Here is a 19,173-nt window from a genome sequence, read left to right as displayed (position 1 = left end):
CCCCATTGAGCATGTTTGGGACTGGATGAAGCGTCGTCTCACGCGGTCTGCACGTCCAGCACGAACGCTGGTCCAACTGAGGCGCCAGGTGGAAATGGCATGGCAAGCCGTTCCACAGGACTACATCCAGCATCTCTACGATCGTCTCCATGGGAGAATAGCAGCCTGCATTGCTGCGAAAGGTGGATATACACTGTACTAGTGCCGACATTGTGCATGCTCTGTTGCCTGTGTCTATGTGCCTGTGGTTCTGTCAGTGTGATCATGTGATGTATCTGACCCCAGGAATGTGTCAATAAAGTTTCCCCTTCCTGGAACAATGAATTCACGGTGTTCTTATTCCAATTTCCAGGAGTGTATGTACACAACACTCTCGAGCCATTTCCATGTATCACAGGAGGCGAGCGATCTTTCTCAGCGATACACACTGTATTCTGTCGGAGATCAGTTATCACGTAAAACTGTGTGGCAAGTGAAGTACAGTTGCACAGTGTTGTACAGTGTCTACAAAAGGACGTAGCGTACAACAAACAATATCTTGAAAGCTAAAGGTGTTGTGGTTATGACGTTGGGAAAGAAAAGTAAAAATGAGTGACCATCCCTCGTGTTACGTATTACATACTAACAGTTAGTAACTTTCATTTACTATAGCGTAGTATAGCAATGTACAGCGAGAAATAACGAAAATAGATACCTTCAATACTCACATCATATCGGCTCTAATGGGTAACTTTTCATAAAAGTTGACACCTTATAATTGTTGATTTTTTATTAGGAACGTTGGCTGCTGTATAGTTTGGAGGATCATGGTACCTGTGCATGTACAGATATAAAAGAGGAGTAAAGTACAGAGTACAGAATCAGTAGTGCCAAAATAGTGGAGAAAGACACATACAGTTGCCGTCTGTTGTCAATATGCGATACAGCCTGTCACTGATCTGTAGGATCATGTTTCGTCGTTGTAATGTCTTCTGCATTTTTAGAATGTGAACCGATGTTGTTAATACAACCCGCAGAATAGAAATAACGGAAGAAACAAGTCCAAAAACAATTTATTGGACTCACCAAAACGAAACAATGATACAATAATACAATCTCCAAAAGAGCAACTGACTCTATCCCAACTGTGGATCGACACAAATATAAAATAACAAATAATAATAATAATAATAATAATAATAATAATAATAAAGACCCGACTCATCACTGGCAGCGGCCACAAACAGTTCTACGACGTCAAAAGGTTCGTCTACTGTACTAAGACATCGGCCAGCTAGAAGAGGCGTCTGGCCGTGGCTGCCGGGGCGGCAGCTCTGTGTCCTTCCGAGCGGAGCGTCGGACTGCCTTTTGCCGGCAGTGCGCCGCCTTATAAAGCCCGTTGGCGGATGTATCTGCCGAAACTATTTGCGATCACGTGCCTCGCGCAGGAAAGTAGTTCCTAGGCTAGGTGCGACATCTGGTGAAGCTGTTCTGCACTCACTGCGAACGGGTACCGTTGGTGGAGTCCTGGTGTTGTGTTGTGTTGTGGCCGCTGGTAAATCTTTGTTTCGACAACACAGACGTAGGTTTTTCTGGTGTTTTTCCCTGTGATGCAGGGATCCCCTGGTGGTTGGACGTAAAGTGGGATGCTGATACAGTAGGCGCTACGATGTCCGAAGTGTGCGGCCACAGCAGCGAGGCCAGAAAATTTTGAGTCTCGGATGTGGATGCAGTTTCGCACAGATATTCATCCCTGGAAAAAAAATAAAAGAAAGAAACTTATTACGGCTTCCTGCTGGCGATCTGATAATTTTTGAGCAAATCGGCACACACGTGTTCCCGTGTTGTCTAATTTCTAATGAATGTAACCAGTCGGTGAGATGGTCAGGCGGGCGAGTACCGAAGACATCCTATACAGATTCAGATCCACCTCTAGATTTTGAGGAATCTACTCTGTATGTGAGAGACACATTCCACACACAGTTATCTGAATTTCAGTATTATAAATGTTCTTATTTCCTCGGTACGGCAAAACTGCAAGGGCACTTAAGTTATTAATTTTTACTAATTGGCTCATGAAAGTTGTGTGTCTCTGCTATTCCACAAGTCCGCTTTCGAAGTGTAAAAACTAAAAGTACATTGCTGTGATAGAATAATTAACTTCAGGCTTCTTATGATATGAGGCAACGGCCTTGGCGCAGTGGATACACCGGTTCCCGTGAGATCACCGAAGTTAAGCGCTGACGAGCGTGGCAGGCACGTGGAAAGGCAAAGGTCCCGAGTTCGGGTCTCGGTCCGGCACACAGTTTTAATCTGCCAGGAAGTGTCACAAAAGAATATACCAATAAGTAACAAACTACAAAGAAAAACTCTAAACTACTGCCAGGGCCTCTCGTACAGAATACAGGCACAGTGCCGTGAGGAAATCTTTGAATTTAGATTTGAAAGATTGAGATTAATCGACATTTTTCAGTTGTGCTGGAAGCCTGTTTGAAATGATGTGTGGTGAATAGTGGAAACCTTTCTGTGAAAGGCTTGGCGAGGTGTTATCCAAGTGCAAGTCGTTGCGCCGTGCAGTGTTCACTGAACCGATGCTCCAGTTCCTCTGGAATGAATCAACACTGTCAATCACAGATCCGGTGATGGAGTACGTTTACAGGGACAGCAACGTTAGAATTCGGAGACATCTGAACAGTGGCCTACACGAAGGTCACAAGTTAACACCGCATAGGTTTCTGACCACTCTTTTCTGATTCTTGGCCCTTTTAACATTATGTGCTATAAATTCATTAAGTTCCGATCGGTCGTGAAATGGTGAAAATCCAACGAAGCTTTGCACAAATCTGCAGAGCATTGTCTATAGTATGGCTGCCGATCGCGTTACGTCGCTGTTTCCAGTTTTGAGTCCACAGTAAGCACATAAAGATGCCTAGAAAATGGTGTCTCCCACCTGTTATGAGTGCCTGCTGAGAGATTTCGCCTGATGTCATGCAACCCCACATAACACAACTGTCATGCATTTCCTTCTTCGTGACAATTGTCTGCCATCCACCGTAGGGGCAATGAAGACATTCCCGCAACTTTTTCGATGGGAAGTGTTTGATCACGCACTATATAACCGGAACTTGGCTCTCTGAAGAGAAATTTTTGCACAGACAACTAAGTGCAGGCCAGCGTAGAGAGTTGGTTGAAAGCACAAGGGGCTGCCTGCCTACTGGGACGAGGGTATTGGAATGTTGATCGCTACAAAAGATTCCTGAGTCGAAGTGTCCACTATGCAAAGAAGTTGTTATCTTACCAGGCATATGAAATAAGAAGTCTGAAACTCATTCGTTAGAATTCAGCAGTACTCAGCATAGTGCTAGAAACAATTTTCTGAACAGAACAGCGAATAGCACGCCATATCATCATAAACGTTAATGAAATTTCGTCATCCACTGACGCACGCGGTGCGCTTAGGTTTGCAGTAGGGAAGACGCCAAATTGTTTCTGATTCGCTTAACGTAGCCGTTATAAATAAGCGTTGCGGTTGAAATCCCGCATAATATGAAGCGCGTTCTGCAGAGGGATTTTTAGTGAAAAAAAGTACCAAATCTGTTAAAATTCGTCATGAAATATGCCCATTATGCAGACTGAATGTGATAAGTGGAGGTGTTGTGAGTCAAGAGTGTTATTTGCTTCAGACTGGAAGAAGGAACGTTCATTACGACAAAATAAATGAGCGTCTGTTTGTAGGCAGCAACGAAATTGTGCAGGAAACTGATGAAAAAATTCTTCAACAGTGTCGTTTTACAGTACTTGTATGTCAACTGTGGAACAACTTTGCGCAGATTCCTTGGCGTGTTTTGGATAAGACTGTACACTAAACAGTTATGGTACCATATGCTCAATGCTCAATAAAGTTCAAAGCCCCTTTTTGAGAAGCACAAGATCAATAAATGTCTACTCCTGCGGACTATGCTTTTCGTTCCGATGTGGAAGGAGAAGTCCTACGGAAGGAAAGCGCGACCGGTGGCGAGATATGGGTCCCCTGTGTTCACGCGGAGGCACACATCAGCTAAGTCTCTTGGGACACTGCGTTAACGGCCAGAAACATGCAAATCGTGGCAAGATGTGGTTATTACGGAAACACGTTTTCGACTGGCGTGCTAGGAGCTCTCTTCCCTCGAACAACCGATTCTCTCATAGTCTTTATATGTTTCCCGAATCCGACACATGTCACTCAAGCAAGGAAAACAAGCAGAAATTCTGTTGCATAACCTTAGACATAGACTCGCGCACTGAGGAGCCAAAGAAACTGGTACAACTGAGTAATATCGTGTGGGACCCCTGGAGCACGCACAAGAGCCGCAACGCGACGTCGCATGGGCTCGACTAATGGCAGTGCTGGAGGGAACTGACACCATGAATCCTATAGTTCTGTATATAAATCCGTAAGAGTACGAACGCTTGGAGATCTCTTCTGAACAGCATGTTGCAAGGCATCCAAGATATGCTCAAACATGTTCATGTGTGGGGAGTTTGGTGCCCAGCGGACGTGTTAAAAGAGTGTTCCTGGAGCCACTCTGTAGCAATTCAGGACGTGTGAGGTGCCGCATAGTACTGCCTCAATTTCCTAAGTCCGATGACGTGGAAGGATGCAGCTGATCAGACAGGATGCTTACGTAGGTGCAGTCGTATCTAGACATATCAGCGGTCACATATACTCCAACTGCACACGCCCCACAACGTTAGAGAGCCTACACGAGCTTGAACAGTCCCCTGCTGACATGCAGGGTCCATGGATTCATGAGGTTGTCTCCATACCCATACACGTCCATCCGCTCGATACAATCTGAAACGAGACTTTTCCGACCAGGCAACATGTTTTCAGTCATCAACAGTCCAATGTCGGTGTTGATGGGCCCAGGCGAGGCGTAAAGTCTTGTGTTGTGCAGTCACCAAGGATACACGAGTGGGCCTTCGGCTCCGGAAGCCCATATCGATGATGTTTCGTTGAATGGTTCGCACGTTGACTCTTGTTGATGGCCCAGCACTGAAATCTGCAGGTGTTTGCGGAAGGGTTGCACTTCTGTCAATTTGAACTAGTCTCTTCAGTCGTCGTTGGTCCCGTTCTTGCAGGATCTTTCTCCAGAGTTTTGATGTTATACCGGATTGTTGATATTCACGGTACACTCACGAAATGGTCGTACGGGAAAATCCCTACTTCAGCGCTACCTCGGAGATGCTGTGTGGCATTGCTCGTGCGCCGACTAAAACATCACGTTCTAACTCACTTAAATCTTGATAAACTGCCGTTGCAGCAGCAGTAACCGATCTAACAACTGCGCCAAACACTTGTTGTCTTATATAGGCTTTTCCGACCGCAGCGCCTTATTGTGCTTGCTTACATATCCCTGTATTTGGGTAAGTATGCGTGCACCAGTTTCTTTAGCGCTTCAGTGTAATTAAAATGTGTATGGTAATAAATAAGTTCAAAATCTTGTAGACATCAGTATTGAGGATGCTACGCTACTCTGAAAGAGTCGAACAACATATTACGCTCTCCTACACTCGTCTCTTGCAATGAAGGCCATGAAAAAATTCGAGAGATTAGAGCTAAGACGGAGACTTATCGTCACTAATTCTTCCGGCGCACGGTCCACGAACGGAACAGAAAGGAGGGGATCAGATGGTAGCAGTAGACGTACTGTTTGCCACACAACGTCAGATGTCTCGTGGAATACACTCCTGGAAATGGAAAAAAGAACACATTGACACCGGTGTGTCAGACCCACCATACTTGCTCCGGACACTGCGAGAGGGCTGTACAAGCAATGATCACACGCACGGCACAGCGGACACACCAGGAACCGCGGTGTTGGCCGTCGAATGGCGCTAGCTGCGCAGCATTTGTGCACCGCCGCCGTCAGTGTCAGCCAGTTTGCCGTGGCATACGGAGCTCCATCGCAGTCTTTAACACTGGTAGCATGCCGCGACAGCGTGGACGTGAACCGTATGTGCACTTGACGGACTTTGAGCGAGGGCGTATAGTGGGCATGCGGGAGGCCGGGTGGACGTACCGCCGAATTGCTCAACACGTGGGGCGTGAGGTCTCCACAGTACATCGATGTTGTCGCCAGTGGTCGGCGGAAGGTGCACGTGCCCGTCGACCTGGGACCGGACCGCAGCGACGCACGGATGCACGCCAAGACCGTAGGATCCTACGCAGTGCCGTAGGGGACCGCACCGCCACTTCCCAGCAAATTAGGGACACTGTTGCTCCTGGGGTATCGGCGAGGACCATTCGCAACCGTCTCCATGAAGCTGGGCTACGGTCCCGCACACCGTTAGGCCGTCTTCCGCTCACGCCCCAACATCGTGCAGCCCGCCTCCAGTGGTGTCGCGACAGGCGTGAATGGAGGGACGAATGGAGACGTGTCGTCTTCAGCGATGAGAGTCGCTTCTGCCTTGGTGCCAATGATGGTCGTATGCGTGTTTGGCGCCGTGCAGGTGAGCGCCACAATCAGGACTGCATACGACCGAGGCACACAGGGCCAACACCCGGCATCATGGTGTGGGGAGCGATCTCCTACACTGGCCGTACACCACTGGTGATCGTCGAGGGGACACTGAATAGTGCACGGTACATCCAAACCGTCATCGAACCCATCGATCTACCATTCCTAGACCGGCAAGGGAACTTGCTGTTCCAACAGGACAATGCACGTCCGCATGTATCCCGTGCCACCCAACGTGCTCTAGAAGGTGTAAGTCAACTACCCTGGCCAGAAAGATCTCCGGATCTGTCCCCCATTGAGCATGTTTGGGACTGGATGAAGCGTCGTCTCACGCGGTCTGCACGTCCAGCACGAAGGCTGGTCCAACTGAGGCGCCAGGTGGAAATGGCATGGCAAGCCGTTCCACAGGACTACATCGAGCATCTCTACGATCGTCTCCATGGGCGAATAGCAGCCTGCATTGCTGCGAAAGGTGGATATACACTGTACTAGTGCCGACATTGTGCATGCTCTGTTGCCTGTGTCTATGTGCCTGTGGTTCTGTCAGTGTGATCATGTGATGTATCTGACCCCAGGAATGTGTCAATAAAGTTTCCCCTTCCTGGGACAATGAATTCACGGTGTTCTTATTTCAATTTCCAGGAGTGTATTAACCTAGATGCAGACGTATAAATGAAAAATAAGTTTTTTAAAGAAATGAGTGACTGTGTACTGTACTTACTGTTGTGAATGAGTAAGGTTTTATTTCTCATTACACCTCTTTCATCCTAAACATTTTTCTAGGAAAGATGCACGCGAGGAGTTATAGACAAAGAATCACCGCCGGATATCCTTCTTTCACAGGTCTGTGGCCACGTCTTCCTTGTTCTTCTTCACTTCACAGCAGTTCTCCCCGGCAGCAATCTGTCACTGGCACGTTGTCCAGAGAGCACGTAGTCTCGGAGTTTTTGGAAAATAAAACGTTGCACTAAAGTATCGCCGTGACCTGGTGTCCATTTTAGTTCAACAGTATGTGCTAGTCTCAACCTTCCGTCATGACCACGCAAGTCTGGTGGCGCTCTGCCCTGAGGTAAGCAACTGGAACCCCTGCGATGTCCGGTGAGAAAGCAGAGGTGGGCCCACTCCACAAGTGATTATGGAAAGCAGCCGAGTGGCGCTACTGCTGCTGACCTGTCTGTTTCGAACATCGACTCGACGGTTTCGTCAATTCGTTACAAGAGGAAGAGCAGTACGCTATGTATTGGCACAAACTGTGTCTCACTCTCTTCCAGATCAATGACACGAACACACCAACGCCCTCTATGAGCATTCATCACAGGAGGTATACGCAACACTCTCACATTACGAAGAAACACTACCAATGTACGTAAAAGAGGCTGAACAACCCTGTGAGTTGCCCACAAATCAGTCTCACAGAAGTTATTTTGGTAATATGAGGGAAATGGTGATTAACTCCTACAAGAATCACTTAAGGTTATCCCTCGCTCTTGCCAGCTGAGATCTTTGGTGCCCTCTTTACGTGTCTCCTATACTGCTCCATTGCTCTAGTCTTCTCTGACGTTGACCTCTGATGCATCGTCTAGAGAATACTCATTTCACCATTTCTCCTCCACTTCCACCTTGATCTCTGCCTTAGAGCACTCCTTCCTGAGCTTATTCGTCATCTCGTCTTAGTGTCTTTATTCTCGTCCTTTCCGTTGATCTCAATGTGCATCGGTTCATGGTTTCCACGACCTATCCCAATCATGTGGCCAGAAAAATTTGCCTTCTACGTTCTGATTTGTTGATTCGTTCTTCATGTCCTAATGTAGTTGATCCTTTGCTCTTTGCTTTCATATTTCACCTCATCGTTTTCCCATCTTTCTGTACACTTTCTCTACAGTTTCTCCAGTAATTTTTTGCTCTATCTTCCAGCGTCGTCACAAAATCCTGTTTTCGTCATCGAACATGAAAAGGACTCACCGAAACTGAATGTGTTTTGTGTACCGTTTCTGTTCACAAAGTTTATGGATGTGTGGTTTTTTTGCGAAGGAAAGTGTGATAGGAATGTAACAGCTGGATATGATACAAAATTGGCTGTTTCCTCAACTTCACGAAGGTCCTCATGATTTTTTATGCGTGACGGCGCCCCGCCTCACTTTTACGCTGATGTGGAGCGTTATCGTAGCAACACCGTCCCACGTTATGTCGGAAGCAGTGGTCAACAAGATCTTGTTCATTGCATTTGGCCTCCAAGGTCACCAGACCTCACACCTTGCAGTTTTTTTCCTTTGGGTTTGTTTAAAAGACAGAGTCTTTGTCCCAACTACGGCAGCTGCTCTCCAACAGCAATGGAGCACCGTCTCGAAGTTTCTCGAGCAACGGATGCTGCTCATGTTAAGTGCTTGTTATAGTGTGTATGCGAACATATAACTTTAAACCTTCCTCTACCCACTGGCATGCGTGATGTGTTTCACGCTTTCGTATCTTGTTTGTAATAGTAGTTGCAGCAGTTACGTTGGTAGCTGTAGAGTTCACACTTGTTTGCTTAAAATCAGTTGTTGTTGTTGTGGTCTTCAGTCCTGAGACTGGTTTGATGCAGCTCTCCATGCTACTCTATCCTGTGCAAGCTTCTTTATCTCCCAGTACCTACTGCAACCTACATCCTTCTGAATCTGCTTAGTGTATTCATCTCTTGGTCTCCCCTACGGTTTTTACCCTCCACGCTGCCCTCCAATACTAAATTAGTGATCCCTTGATGCCTCAGAATATGTCCTACCAACCGATCCCTTCTTCTGGTCAAGTTGTGTCAGAAACTCCTCTTATCCCCAATCCTATTCAGTACCTCCTCATTAGTTATGTGATCTACCCATCTAATCTTCAGCATTCTTCTGTAGCACCACATTTCAAAAGCTTCTATTCTCTTCTTGTCCAAACTATTTACCGTCCATGTTTCACTTCCATACATAGCTACACTCCATACAAATACTTTCAGAAATGACTTCCTGACACTTTAATCTATACTTGATGTTCACAAATTTCTCTTCTTCAGAAACGCTTTCCTTGCCATTGCCAGTCTACATTTTATATCCTCTCTACTTCGACCATCATCAGTTATTTTGCTCCCCAAATAGCAAAACTCCTATACTACTTTAAGTGTCTCATTTCCTAATCTAATACCCTCAACATCACCCGACTTAATTCGACTACATTCCATTATCCTCGTTTTGCTTTTGTTGATGTTCATCTTATATCCTCCTTTCAAGACACTGTCCATTCCGTTCAACTGCTCTTCCAAGTCCTTTGCTGTCTCTGACAGAATTACAATGTCATCGGCGAACCTCAAAGTTTTTACTTCTTCTCCATGAATTTTAATACCTACTCCGAATTTTTCCTTTGTTTCCTTTACTGCTTGCTCAATATACAGATTGCATAACATCGGGGAGAGGCTACAACCCTGTCTCACTCCTTTCCCAACCACTGCTTCCCTTTCATGCCCCTCGACTCTTATAACTGCCATCTGGTTTCTGTACAAATTGTAAATAGCCTTTCGCTCCCTGTATTTTACCCCTGTACAATCACATATAAGTTTAGTAAATCATAATGAATAAATAAATCGATGAAAGGCTACACGGTAAGCTGCATATAATTAATATGCAGCTGTTGGTGTCATTGATATGGAAGAGAGTGGCAGACAGTTTGTGCCAATACACAGTCTGCTGCTCTTTCTCCTGAAACGAACTGACGAAACCGTCGACCCTGACGTTCCAATCACACAGACAGGTCAGCAGCAGTGGCGACACTCGGCTGCTTTCCATAGTCCCCTGTGGAGTGGCGCTTCATTTAGGCAAGGAAAATAACGCGCGGCCAAGCGATAGTGAATTCTACAGCCCACCACTCCTTTCTCACCGGCCAAACATTGGCGACTGAAAGTTTTTTCATCGCCGTGATCCAGTTGCTTACCTGAGGGTAGAGTGCCACCAGACTTCCGTGGTCATGAAGGAAGGTTCAGACTAGCACATGCTGTTGAACTGAAATGGACACCAATGACCTCATCGTTTTTACATCTTTTTGTACACATTCTCTACAGTTTCTCCAGTGATTTTTCTCTCTATCTTCCAGCGTTGTGACCATTACGTTGTGGCAGTTTATTTTACCCGTTAGATGAAAGGTCGATTCATCCGAAAAGATCTACATCTACATCTACATGGATACTCTGCAAATCACATTTAAGTGACTGGCAGAGGGTTCATCGAACCATCTTAAGAATTCTCTATTATTCCAATCTCGTATAGCGCAAGGAAAGAATTGAAACGTCCCCTTAGAAAAATTATACATGACTGTGCTTAAACTGACACAATATTTTTAGCGCAACGCAATCTGACTTTCAATAATCCCTACAAGAGAATGGCCCTGACTAAATTAACCTACACGTTACACAAATCACTTACCTCACAAAAATCTTCGTTACTCAAACTACTCAATACAGCGAGCGCCACTACTGCCAGCTAAATAAAAGATTCAAACTACTGAAGGCACTAACTGCTGATAGGCATAGTTAGCAAATGAAAGATTTTGATAGAGAACAAAGAATGTATTTACCTTAATAGTGTTCAAAAGTCGTAATATATATATATATATATATATATATATATATATATATATATATATATATCAGTTTATGACATGCAGTCTTACAAATTTACTCTCTGTGATGGCCACACGTCCAGACCATCCGCTCTCAAAACTCCGCCATCTCACTCCCCACATCCACCACTGCTGGCGGCTCACCTCCAACTGCGCAACTCTACGCGCTGTTAACAGCCAACTGCCCAACACTACAATAGCAAATTCCAACAATGCCACCCAGCCACAGACTGCACACAGCACAGCCAGTGATTTTCATACAGAGCGCTACGTGGCGGTGGCGTTACCAATATAAGAACCTAAACAGCCTACTTACATAGCCCCCATGCTACCCACAAAAAATTTCCTACTTACAGAATGAACACCTATATCTTTCAGCACGAACTCTGATTTCCCTTATTTTATCGTGGCTTTTTTAAAAATTGTGGGGCATTACTGATTGAACGACCCTCGTCATATGTAATTCAAAATGTTCTCCCCTCATTTGAAACTTAAAATATGTTTCTTTCAGTGGTTCATTCCTTATTTATCTTCGCATTGTCCTTACAACTACATCCACAAAGTTTCGTAGACCTGCGACATGGGGACTCTCTGAAGTAGTGGAAGTTTAATTATGACCATCCTACATCTACATCTACATTTATACTCCGCAAGCCACCCAACGGTGTGTGGCGGAGGGCACTTTACGTGCCACTGTCATTACCTCCCTTTCCTGTTCCAGTCGCGTATGGTTCGCGGGAAGAACGACTGTCTGAAAGCCTCTGTGCGCCCTCGAATCTCTCTAATTGTACATTCGTGATCTCCTCGGGAGGTATAAGTAGGGGGAAGCAATATATTCGATACCTCATCCAGAAACGCACCCTCTCGAAACCTGGCGAGCAAGCTACACCGCGATGCAGAGCGCCTCTCTTGCAGAGTCTGCCACTTGAGTTTGTTAAACATCTCCGTAACGCTATCACGGTTACCAAATAACCCTGTGACGAAACGCACCGCTCTTCCCTGAATCTTCTCTATCTCCTCCGTCAACCCGATCTGGTACGGATCCCACACTGATGAGCAATACTCAAGTATAGGTCGAACGAGTGTTTTGTAAGCCACCTCCTTTGTTGATGGACTACATTTTCTAAGGACTCTCCCAATGAATCTCAACCTGGTACCCGCCTTACCAACAATTAATTTTATATGATCATTCCACTTCACATCGTTCCGCACGCATACTCCCAGATATTTTACAGAAGTAACTGCTACCAGTGTTTGTTCCGCTATCATATAATCATACAATAAAGGATCCTTCTTTCTATGTATTCGCAATACATTACATTTGTCTATGTTAAGGGTCAGTTGCCACTCCCTGCACCAAGTGTCTATCCGCTGCAGATCTTCCTGCATTTTGCTACAATTTTCTAATGCTGCAACTTCTCTGTATACTACAGCATCATCCGCGAAAAGCTGCAAGGAACTTCCGACACTATCTACTAGGTCATTTATATATATTGTGAAAAGCAATGGTCCCATAACACTTCCCTGTGGCACGCCAGAGGTTACTTTAACGTCTGTAGACGTCTCTCCATTGATAACAACATGCTGTGTTCTGTTTGCTAAAAACTCTTCAATCCAGCCACACAGCTGGTCTGATATTCCGTAGGCTCTTACTTTGTTTATCAGGCGACAGTGCGGAACTGTATCAAACGCCTTCCGGAAGTCAAGAAAAATAGCATCTACCTGGGAGCCTGTATCTAATATTTTCTGGGTCTCATGAACAAATAAAGCGAGTTGGGTCTCACACGATCGCTGTTTCCGGAATCCATGTTGATTCCTACATAGTAGATTCTGAGTTTCCAAAAACGACATGATATTCGCGCAAAACACATGTTCTAAAATTCTGCAACAGATCGACGTCAGAGATATAGGTCTATAGTTTTGCGCATCTGCTCGACGACCCTTCTTGAAGACTGGGACTACCTGTGCTCTTTTCCAATCATTTGGAACCTTCCGTTCCTCTAGAGACTTGCGGTACACGGCTGTTAGAAGGTGGGCAAGTTCTTTCGCGTACTCTGTGTAGAATCGAATTGGTATCCCGTCAGGTCCAGTGGACTTTCCTCTGTTGAGTGATTCCAGTTTCTTTTCTATTCCTTGGACACTTATTCGATGTCAGCCATTTTTTCGTTTGTGCGAGGATTTAGAGAAGGAACTGCAGTGCGGTCTTCCTCTGTGAAACAGCTTTGGAAAAAGGTGTTTAGTATTTCAGCTTTACGCTTGTCATCCTCTGTTTCAATTCCATCATAATCCCGGAGTGTCTGGATATGCTGTTTCGAGCCAGTTACTGATTTAATGTAAGACCTAACCAAGTAAGCTTAAGTGCGCGCTGTTGTCGCCGTGTAGACAGCCATTTGCAAAACTCGTATCACGACGGTGGTTCAAAGGAACGAGTTTCGCGACTCGTTGCCTCGGCGCAGACTGGGCGAGGCAGCCGGCTGCCGTGACGTGTGGCGGCTGCCCTCCTGCCGTTCCCCCGGCTCTGGCTGGGCGCGCGCGCGTGGGGCCCGTGAGTTATCCGGGGCGCAGACACAGCACAGGGGTTGGCGGGGGCGGGGGGCGGGCAGCGGCCAATAACGGCCGGCTGATCCCGGTAAACACGCGGGCCGCGTGCCGGCGATCAGCGGCGCGCTGTTAATTGTCAGCAGGCAGCGGGCGGCCGCGCCGGGGGGCCTGGCGGCGCAGGGACGGCGGCCGGGGGCGGCTGCCGGGGGCGGAGCTGCCGCCGAAGTCGCTGGGCATCCTGCGCCGTCCAAGGCTGAGGTGCACTGTTGCTGAAGACCAGTTCCTCAGTCCTCGCCTCCGAAATTTATCATCAGCCTTGCAGTTCTCCAAAAAATGGCTCTGAGCACTATGGGACTCAACTGCTGTGCTCATCAGTCCCCTAGAACTTAAAACTACTTAAACCTAACTAACCTAAGGACATCACACACAGCCATGCCCGAGGCAGGACTCGAACCTGCGACCGTAGCGGTCGCGGTGTTCCAGACTGTAGCGTCTAGAACCGCTCGGCTACACCGGCCGGCTGCAATTCTGCGCAAGACCGTCACTTTAGAAATAACCAGAAGAGCCGAAAAAACTGGTACAGCCCCCACGAGCACGCCAGAGAGCCGCAACACGACGTGGCATGGACTGAACTAGCGTCTGAAGTAGTGATGGAGGGAACTGAAACCATGAATCCTGCAGGGCTGCCCATAAATCCGTAAGAATACGAGGGGGTGGAGATCTCTTCTAAACAGCACGTTCGAAGACATCCCAGATATGCTCTATAACGTTCGTATCTGGGGAATTAGGCGACCAGCGGAAGTGTTTAAACTCAGAAGAGTATTTCTTGAAGCACTCTGTAGCAATTCTGGACGTGTGGGGTGTCGAATTGCCCTGCTGAAATTGCCCAAATCCGTCGCAATGCACAATGGACATGAATGGATGCAGGTGAACAGACAGGATGTTTACGTACGTGTCATCTATCAGAGTCGTATCTAGACGCAAAAAATGGTTCAAATGGCTCTGAGCACTATGGGACTCAACATCTTAGGTCATAAGTCCCCTAGAACTTAGAACTACTTAAACCTAACTAACCTAAGGACATCACACACACCCATGCCCGAGGCAGGATTCGAACCTGCGACCGTAGCAGCCCCGCGGTTCCGGACTGCAGCGCCAGAACCGCTAGACCACCGCGGCCGGCTCATATATCTAGACGCATCAGGGGTCCCATATCACTCCAACTGCACACGTCCCACACCATTACTGAGGCTCCAGTTGCTGACTTGCAGTGTCCATGGATTCATGAGGTTCTCTCGATACCGGTAGTCGTCCTTCCATTCGACACACTTTGAAACGAGACTCGTCCGACCAGGCAACACGTTTCTAGTCAGCATTAGTCCAAAGTCGGTGTTGACGGGCCCAGGCGAGGCGTAGCTTTGTGTCGTGCAGTCATCAGTCGTACACGAGTGGGGCTTCGGCTCCGAAAGCCCATATCGATGACGTTTCGTTGAATGGTTCGCACGCTCACACTTGTTGATGGCCCAGCATTGAAATCTGCTGCAATTTGTGGAAAGGTTGCTGATTCTCTTCAATGGTCGTTGGTGCCGTTCTTACAGGATCTTCTTTCCGGCCGCAGCGGGTGTCTGAGATTTGATCTTTTACTGGATTCCTGATACTCACGGTAACTCGTGAAATGTTCGTACGGAAAAATCCCCACTTTATCGCTACCTCGGAGATGCTGTGTCCCATCGCTCATGCGCCGACTATAACACGACATTTAAAGTGCCTTAAATCTTGATGACCTGCCAACGTAGCAGAAGTAACCGATCTAACAACTGTGCCAGACACTAGTTGCCTTATACAGGCGTTGCGTTCCGCAGTGCCGTATTCTGACTGTTGACATATCCCCCTATTCGAGGAGGCATCTTTCTACCAGTTTCTTTGGCGCTTCAGCGTAAGTCTAGATCTTTCTTCTTTGAACCACGATATGCTGTGTGATAGCGCGCATGTAGTTTACCAGAGTCAGAACAGCCTCCTGGTATCCTTTCCTCCCTGCCCCCGTTACTTCTCCACATGGATATCTCTCTTTCAATTGACATTTACAGTACATACCAAGCAACCAGAACAATTTCAAAGTGCCTTTGATACTGCAGCACCACGGAGCGGCAGTGCAACAAGCGTCAAATTGGGAAGAAGTGTACTCTGAGTAATGTTATTACCAGTCTGTAATTTTGTTCTACAAGCCTACATATTTATTTCTCAGAATAGCCACTCTGGCGAAGAACAGATCTCTACCAACGAGAGACCAGTTTGTTGATATCGTCAGAGAAGAATCATGGGCTTTGCTGACGTAGCCACATACTCACCTCTGCTTTCACCTCTTCGACACTATCAAAAGCGATTTCCCAAAGCTGCTCTTGAAGGTTAGGAAACAGACGGAAATCGGATGGGACCAAATCGTGACAGTATGGAGGACGATCGGCGGCAGTGAACTCAAGGCGTCGGTCTGTTGCAGATGTCGCAGCGCTCGTGTGAGGCCTGGCATTGTTCTTCTGCAGGAGAGTGCGCCCCATGCGTGGACGGACTCTTTGAATTCGAAACTCGGTTACAGTAAGTTGTTTTTCATTGAGCGACATAGTTGCGTTACGCACCGACTTGTTACCGCTACAATTCGGAGCCCTCAAGGGGCAGCGGCCTGCAAATTTGTACACTTGAGGACTAAAGATGTTAATAACATTTGTTTTTTAAGAAGCTTTAAGGGACTCCGGAAAGGCTCACAATGATGACAAGTTCAATTTTTACTTTTTTGCGTTTTCTGAATATGCAGACTATTACCTTTTAATAGATATATAATTTATTCAATTCCGAAGACTACAACTATTTTTAAATTTTTTTTGAAATGTGTTCTACATGGGCGTGACCCACTGTGGCGCTGTTAAACTGCTGTCAAATGGTGTTATTATTAACGTCCGTGTTCATCAGGTGCGTTTTAGTGATGTGAGATAAAGTATGTGTTTGGCTAACCTGTGATGGTTCAGTATATATCGCTGGTGTGATTGTCGATTGTTTCATGTTTATTTACTCTGTCGTTATCTCGAAAATATTCGTAATTAATTGTGTTTCTTGAGTCTCTGTTTTGTTGAAGTATAATAATGAGTAAAAGTAAAGTTATTAGAAATCCTCTGAAGGCTTTTAAAAAAAGGAGAAATGTTGGAAAGCCAAAGGTATGTGTTATTACTGTAAATAATAACATTCTAACATGGTACTAGCGATGCTTGCTTTACACAAGGAACGCCTTCGGGCTGCAGACAGGGCTGTAAAGAGTCTAGAAATACAAGCAAGAGAAACAGGAGGAGGAACAAGAGGAAGCTGGAGGAGGAGTTTGCAGAGGATGAAGATAATCCATCCTATGGACCTGGAATGCACTAAAAAGTTAATCCAATCTTTGTCGCTCGATTCCCAAAACTTTTATTTTCTCATACTAATTACATGTTTTCTAAGGATCTTCCAAACATATTTGTTTCAAACTTTCCGTAAATGTTACACAGTACCTTCTGCATAATTTAACACAGCCTTTTTCCAAAAAACTGTATATTTTTGAATATATAAATAAAAAATTGCAAAAAATTGTTGTGAATTTTCATTACAATTGAAAAGAAATCATCTTTAATAACTGAACTAAAATTTTGTAAAATCCCTGTGTTAGGTTGTAGCCCATATTCCAATAAATAATCTGTAAAAAGTTCAACTTCCTACCTCAAATACTTTGTGAGGAAAGATGTAATTTATAAGCTTTATTTTAACATTGCAAGTATAGGGCGTTCCGGAGCCCCTTAAGAGTTTTCGAATAAAAAATTCGGAAACATTACTTTCCAGCACGCCCACCTGTAAGTGCTGATCTCAGTGCAGATGAATGAATTTTAGCAACAAGTGAAAAACGTTTGTATCTATCTGCTGGCTTAAACCAGCAATCATCTGTGAAAAGCAGACTTTAGGTGGAGAAAAAGAAGCATATGAAACTTCCTGGCAGATTAAAACTGTGTGCCCGACCGAGACTCGAACTCGGGACCTTTGCCTTTCGCGGGCAAGTGCTCTACCATCTGAGCTACCTAAGCACGACTCACGCCTGGTACTCACAGCTTTACTTCTGCCAGTATCTCGTCTCCTACCTTCCAAACTTCACAGAAGCTCTCCTGCGGAACTTGCAGAACTAGCACTCCTGAAAGAAAGGATATAGCGGAGACATGGCTTAGCCACAGCCTGAGGGATGTTTCCAGAATGAAATTTTCACTCTTCAGCGGAGTGTGCGCTGATATGAAACTTCCTGGCAGATTAAAACTGTGTGTCCGACCGAGACTCGAACTCGGGATCTTTGCCTTTCGCGGGCAAGTGCTGTACCATCTGAGCTACCGAAGCACCACTCACGCCCGGTACTCACAGCTTTACTTCTGCCAGTATCTCGTCTTCTACCTTCCAAACTTTACAGAAGCTCTCCTGCGAAACTTACAGAACTAGCACTCCTGAAAGAATGGATATAGCGGAGACATGGCTTAGCCACAGCCTGAGGGATGTTTCCAGAATGAAATTTTCACTCTGCAGCGGAGTGTGCGCTGATATGAAACTTCCTGGCAGATTAAAACTGTGTGCCCGACCGAGACTCGAACTCGGGATCTTTGCCTTTCGCGGGCAAGTGCTGTACCATCTGAGCTACCGAAGCACGACTCACACCCGGTACTCACAGCTTTACTTCTGCCAGTATCTCGTCTCCTAAATTCCAAACTTTACAGATGCTCTCCTGCGAAACTTGCAGAACTAGCACTCCTGAAAGAAAGGATATAGCGGAGACATGGCTTAGCCACAGCCTGGGGGATGCACTTGCCCGCGAAAGGCAAAGGTCCCGAGTTCGAGTCTCGGTCGGGCACACAGTTTTAATCTGCCAGGAAGTTTCATATCAGCGCACACTCCGCTGCAGAGTGAAAATCTCATTCTGGAAATATCCCTCAGGCTGTGGCTAAGCCATGTCTCCGCAATATCCTTTCTTTCAGGAGTGCTAGTTCTGCAAGTTTCGCAGGAGAGCTTCTGTAAAGTTTGGAAGGTAGGAGACGAGGTACTGGCAGAAGTAAAGCTGTGAGTACCGGGCGTGAGTCGTGCTTCGGTAGCTCAGTTGGTAGAGCACTTGCCCGCGAAAGGCAAAGGTCCCGAGTTTGATTCTCGGTCCGGCAAACAGTTTTAATCTGCCAGGAAGTTTCATATCAGCGTACACTCCGCTGGAGAGTGAAAATCTCATTCTGAAAAGAAGCATAGGTGGTCAGACGGCCAGAAGTTAACTCGGACCGCGACGCAGCAACTGGATCGTTATGCTGTGAGTAAGTGCTGGCAACTCACACCATACGGGAAGTATTATTGGATGGTACGGGCCAGCTTCTGACTGCTGGTAGATTTTCACTCCTTGGAATTGCTATCTATCTCTTTCTCTCTCTCTCTCTCTCTCTCTCTGTCCCCTTGGGCGTCGACCGAGTGGTGCGTGCACTTTAGCCGGTACTTC

At 46.2% G+C, this 19,173-nt stretch overlaps 1 protein-coding gene across 1 annotated transcript in view; it reads left to right on the top strand.

The window, feature by feature from the left end:
• LOC126188340 (translation initiation factor IF-2-like) overlaps nt 1–19,173 on the top strand; it is an 82,724-nt gene that overhangs the window by 7,841 nt on the left and 55,710 nt on the right. Inside the window, exon 3 of the mRNA XM_049929938.1 lies at nt 13,790–13,904. Coding sequence (XP_049785895.1) covers nt 13,790–13,904 — 115 coding nt within the window. The remainder of the gene's footprint in view (nt 1–13,789; nt 13,905–19,173) is intronic.

This window comes from Schistocerca cancellata, chromosome 5 (assembly GCF_023864275.1).
Source record: "Schistocerca cancellata isolate TAMUIC-IGC-003103 chromosome 5, iqSchCanc2.1, whole genome shotgun sequence".
NCBI lineage: Eukaryota > Metazoa > Arthropoda > Insecta > Orthoptera > Acrididae > Schistocerca > Schistocerca cancellata.
The sequence above is the reverse complement of the archived record's forward strand: the minus strand, read 5'-3'. Positions and strand labels throughout refer to the sequence as shown.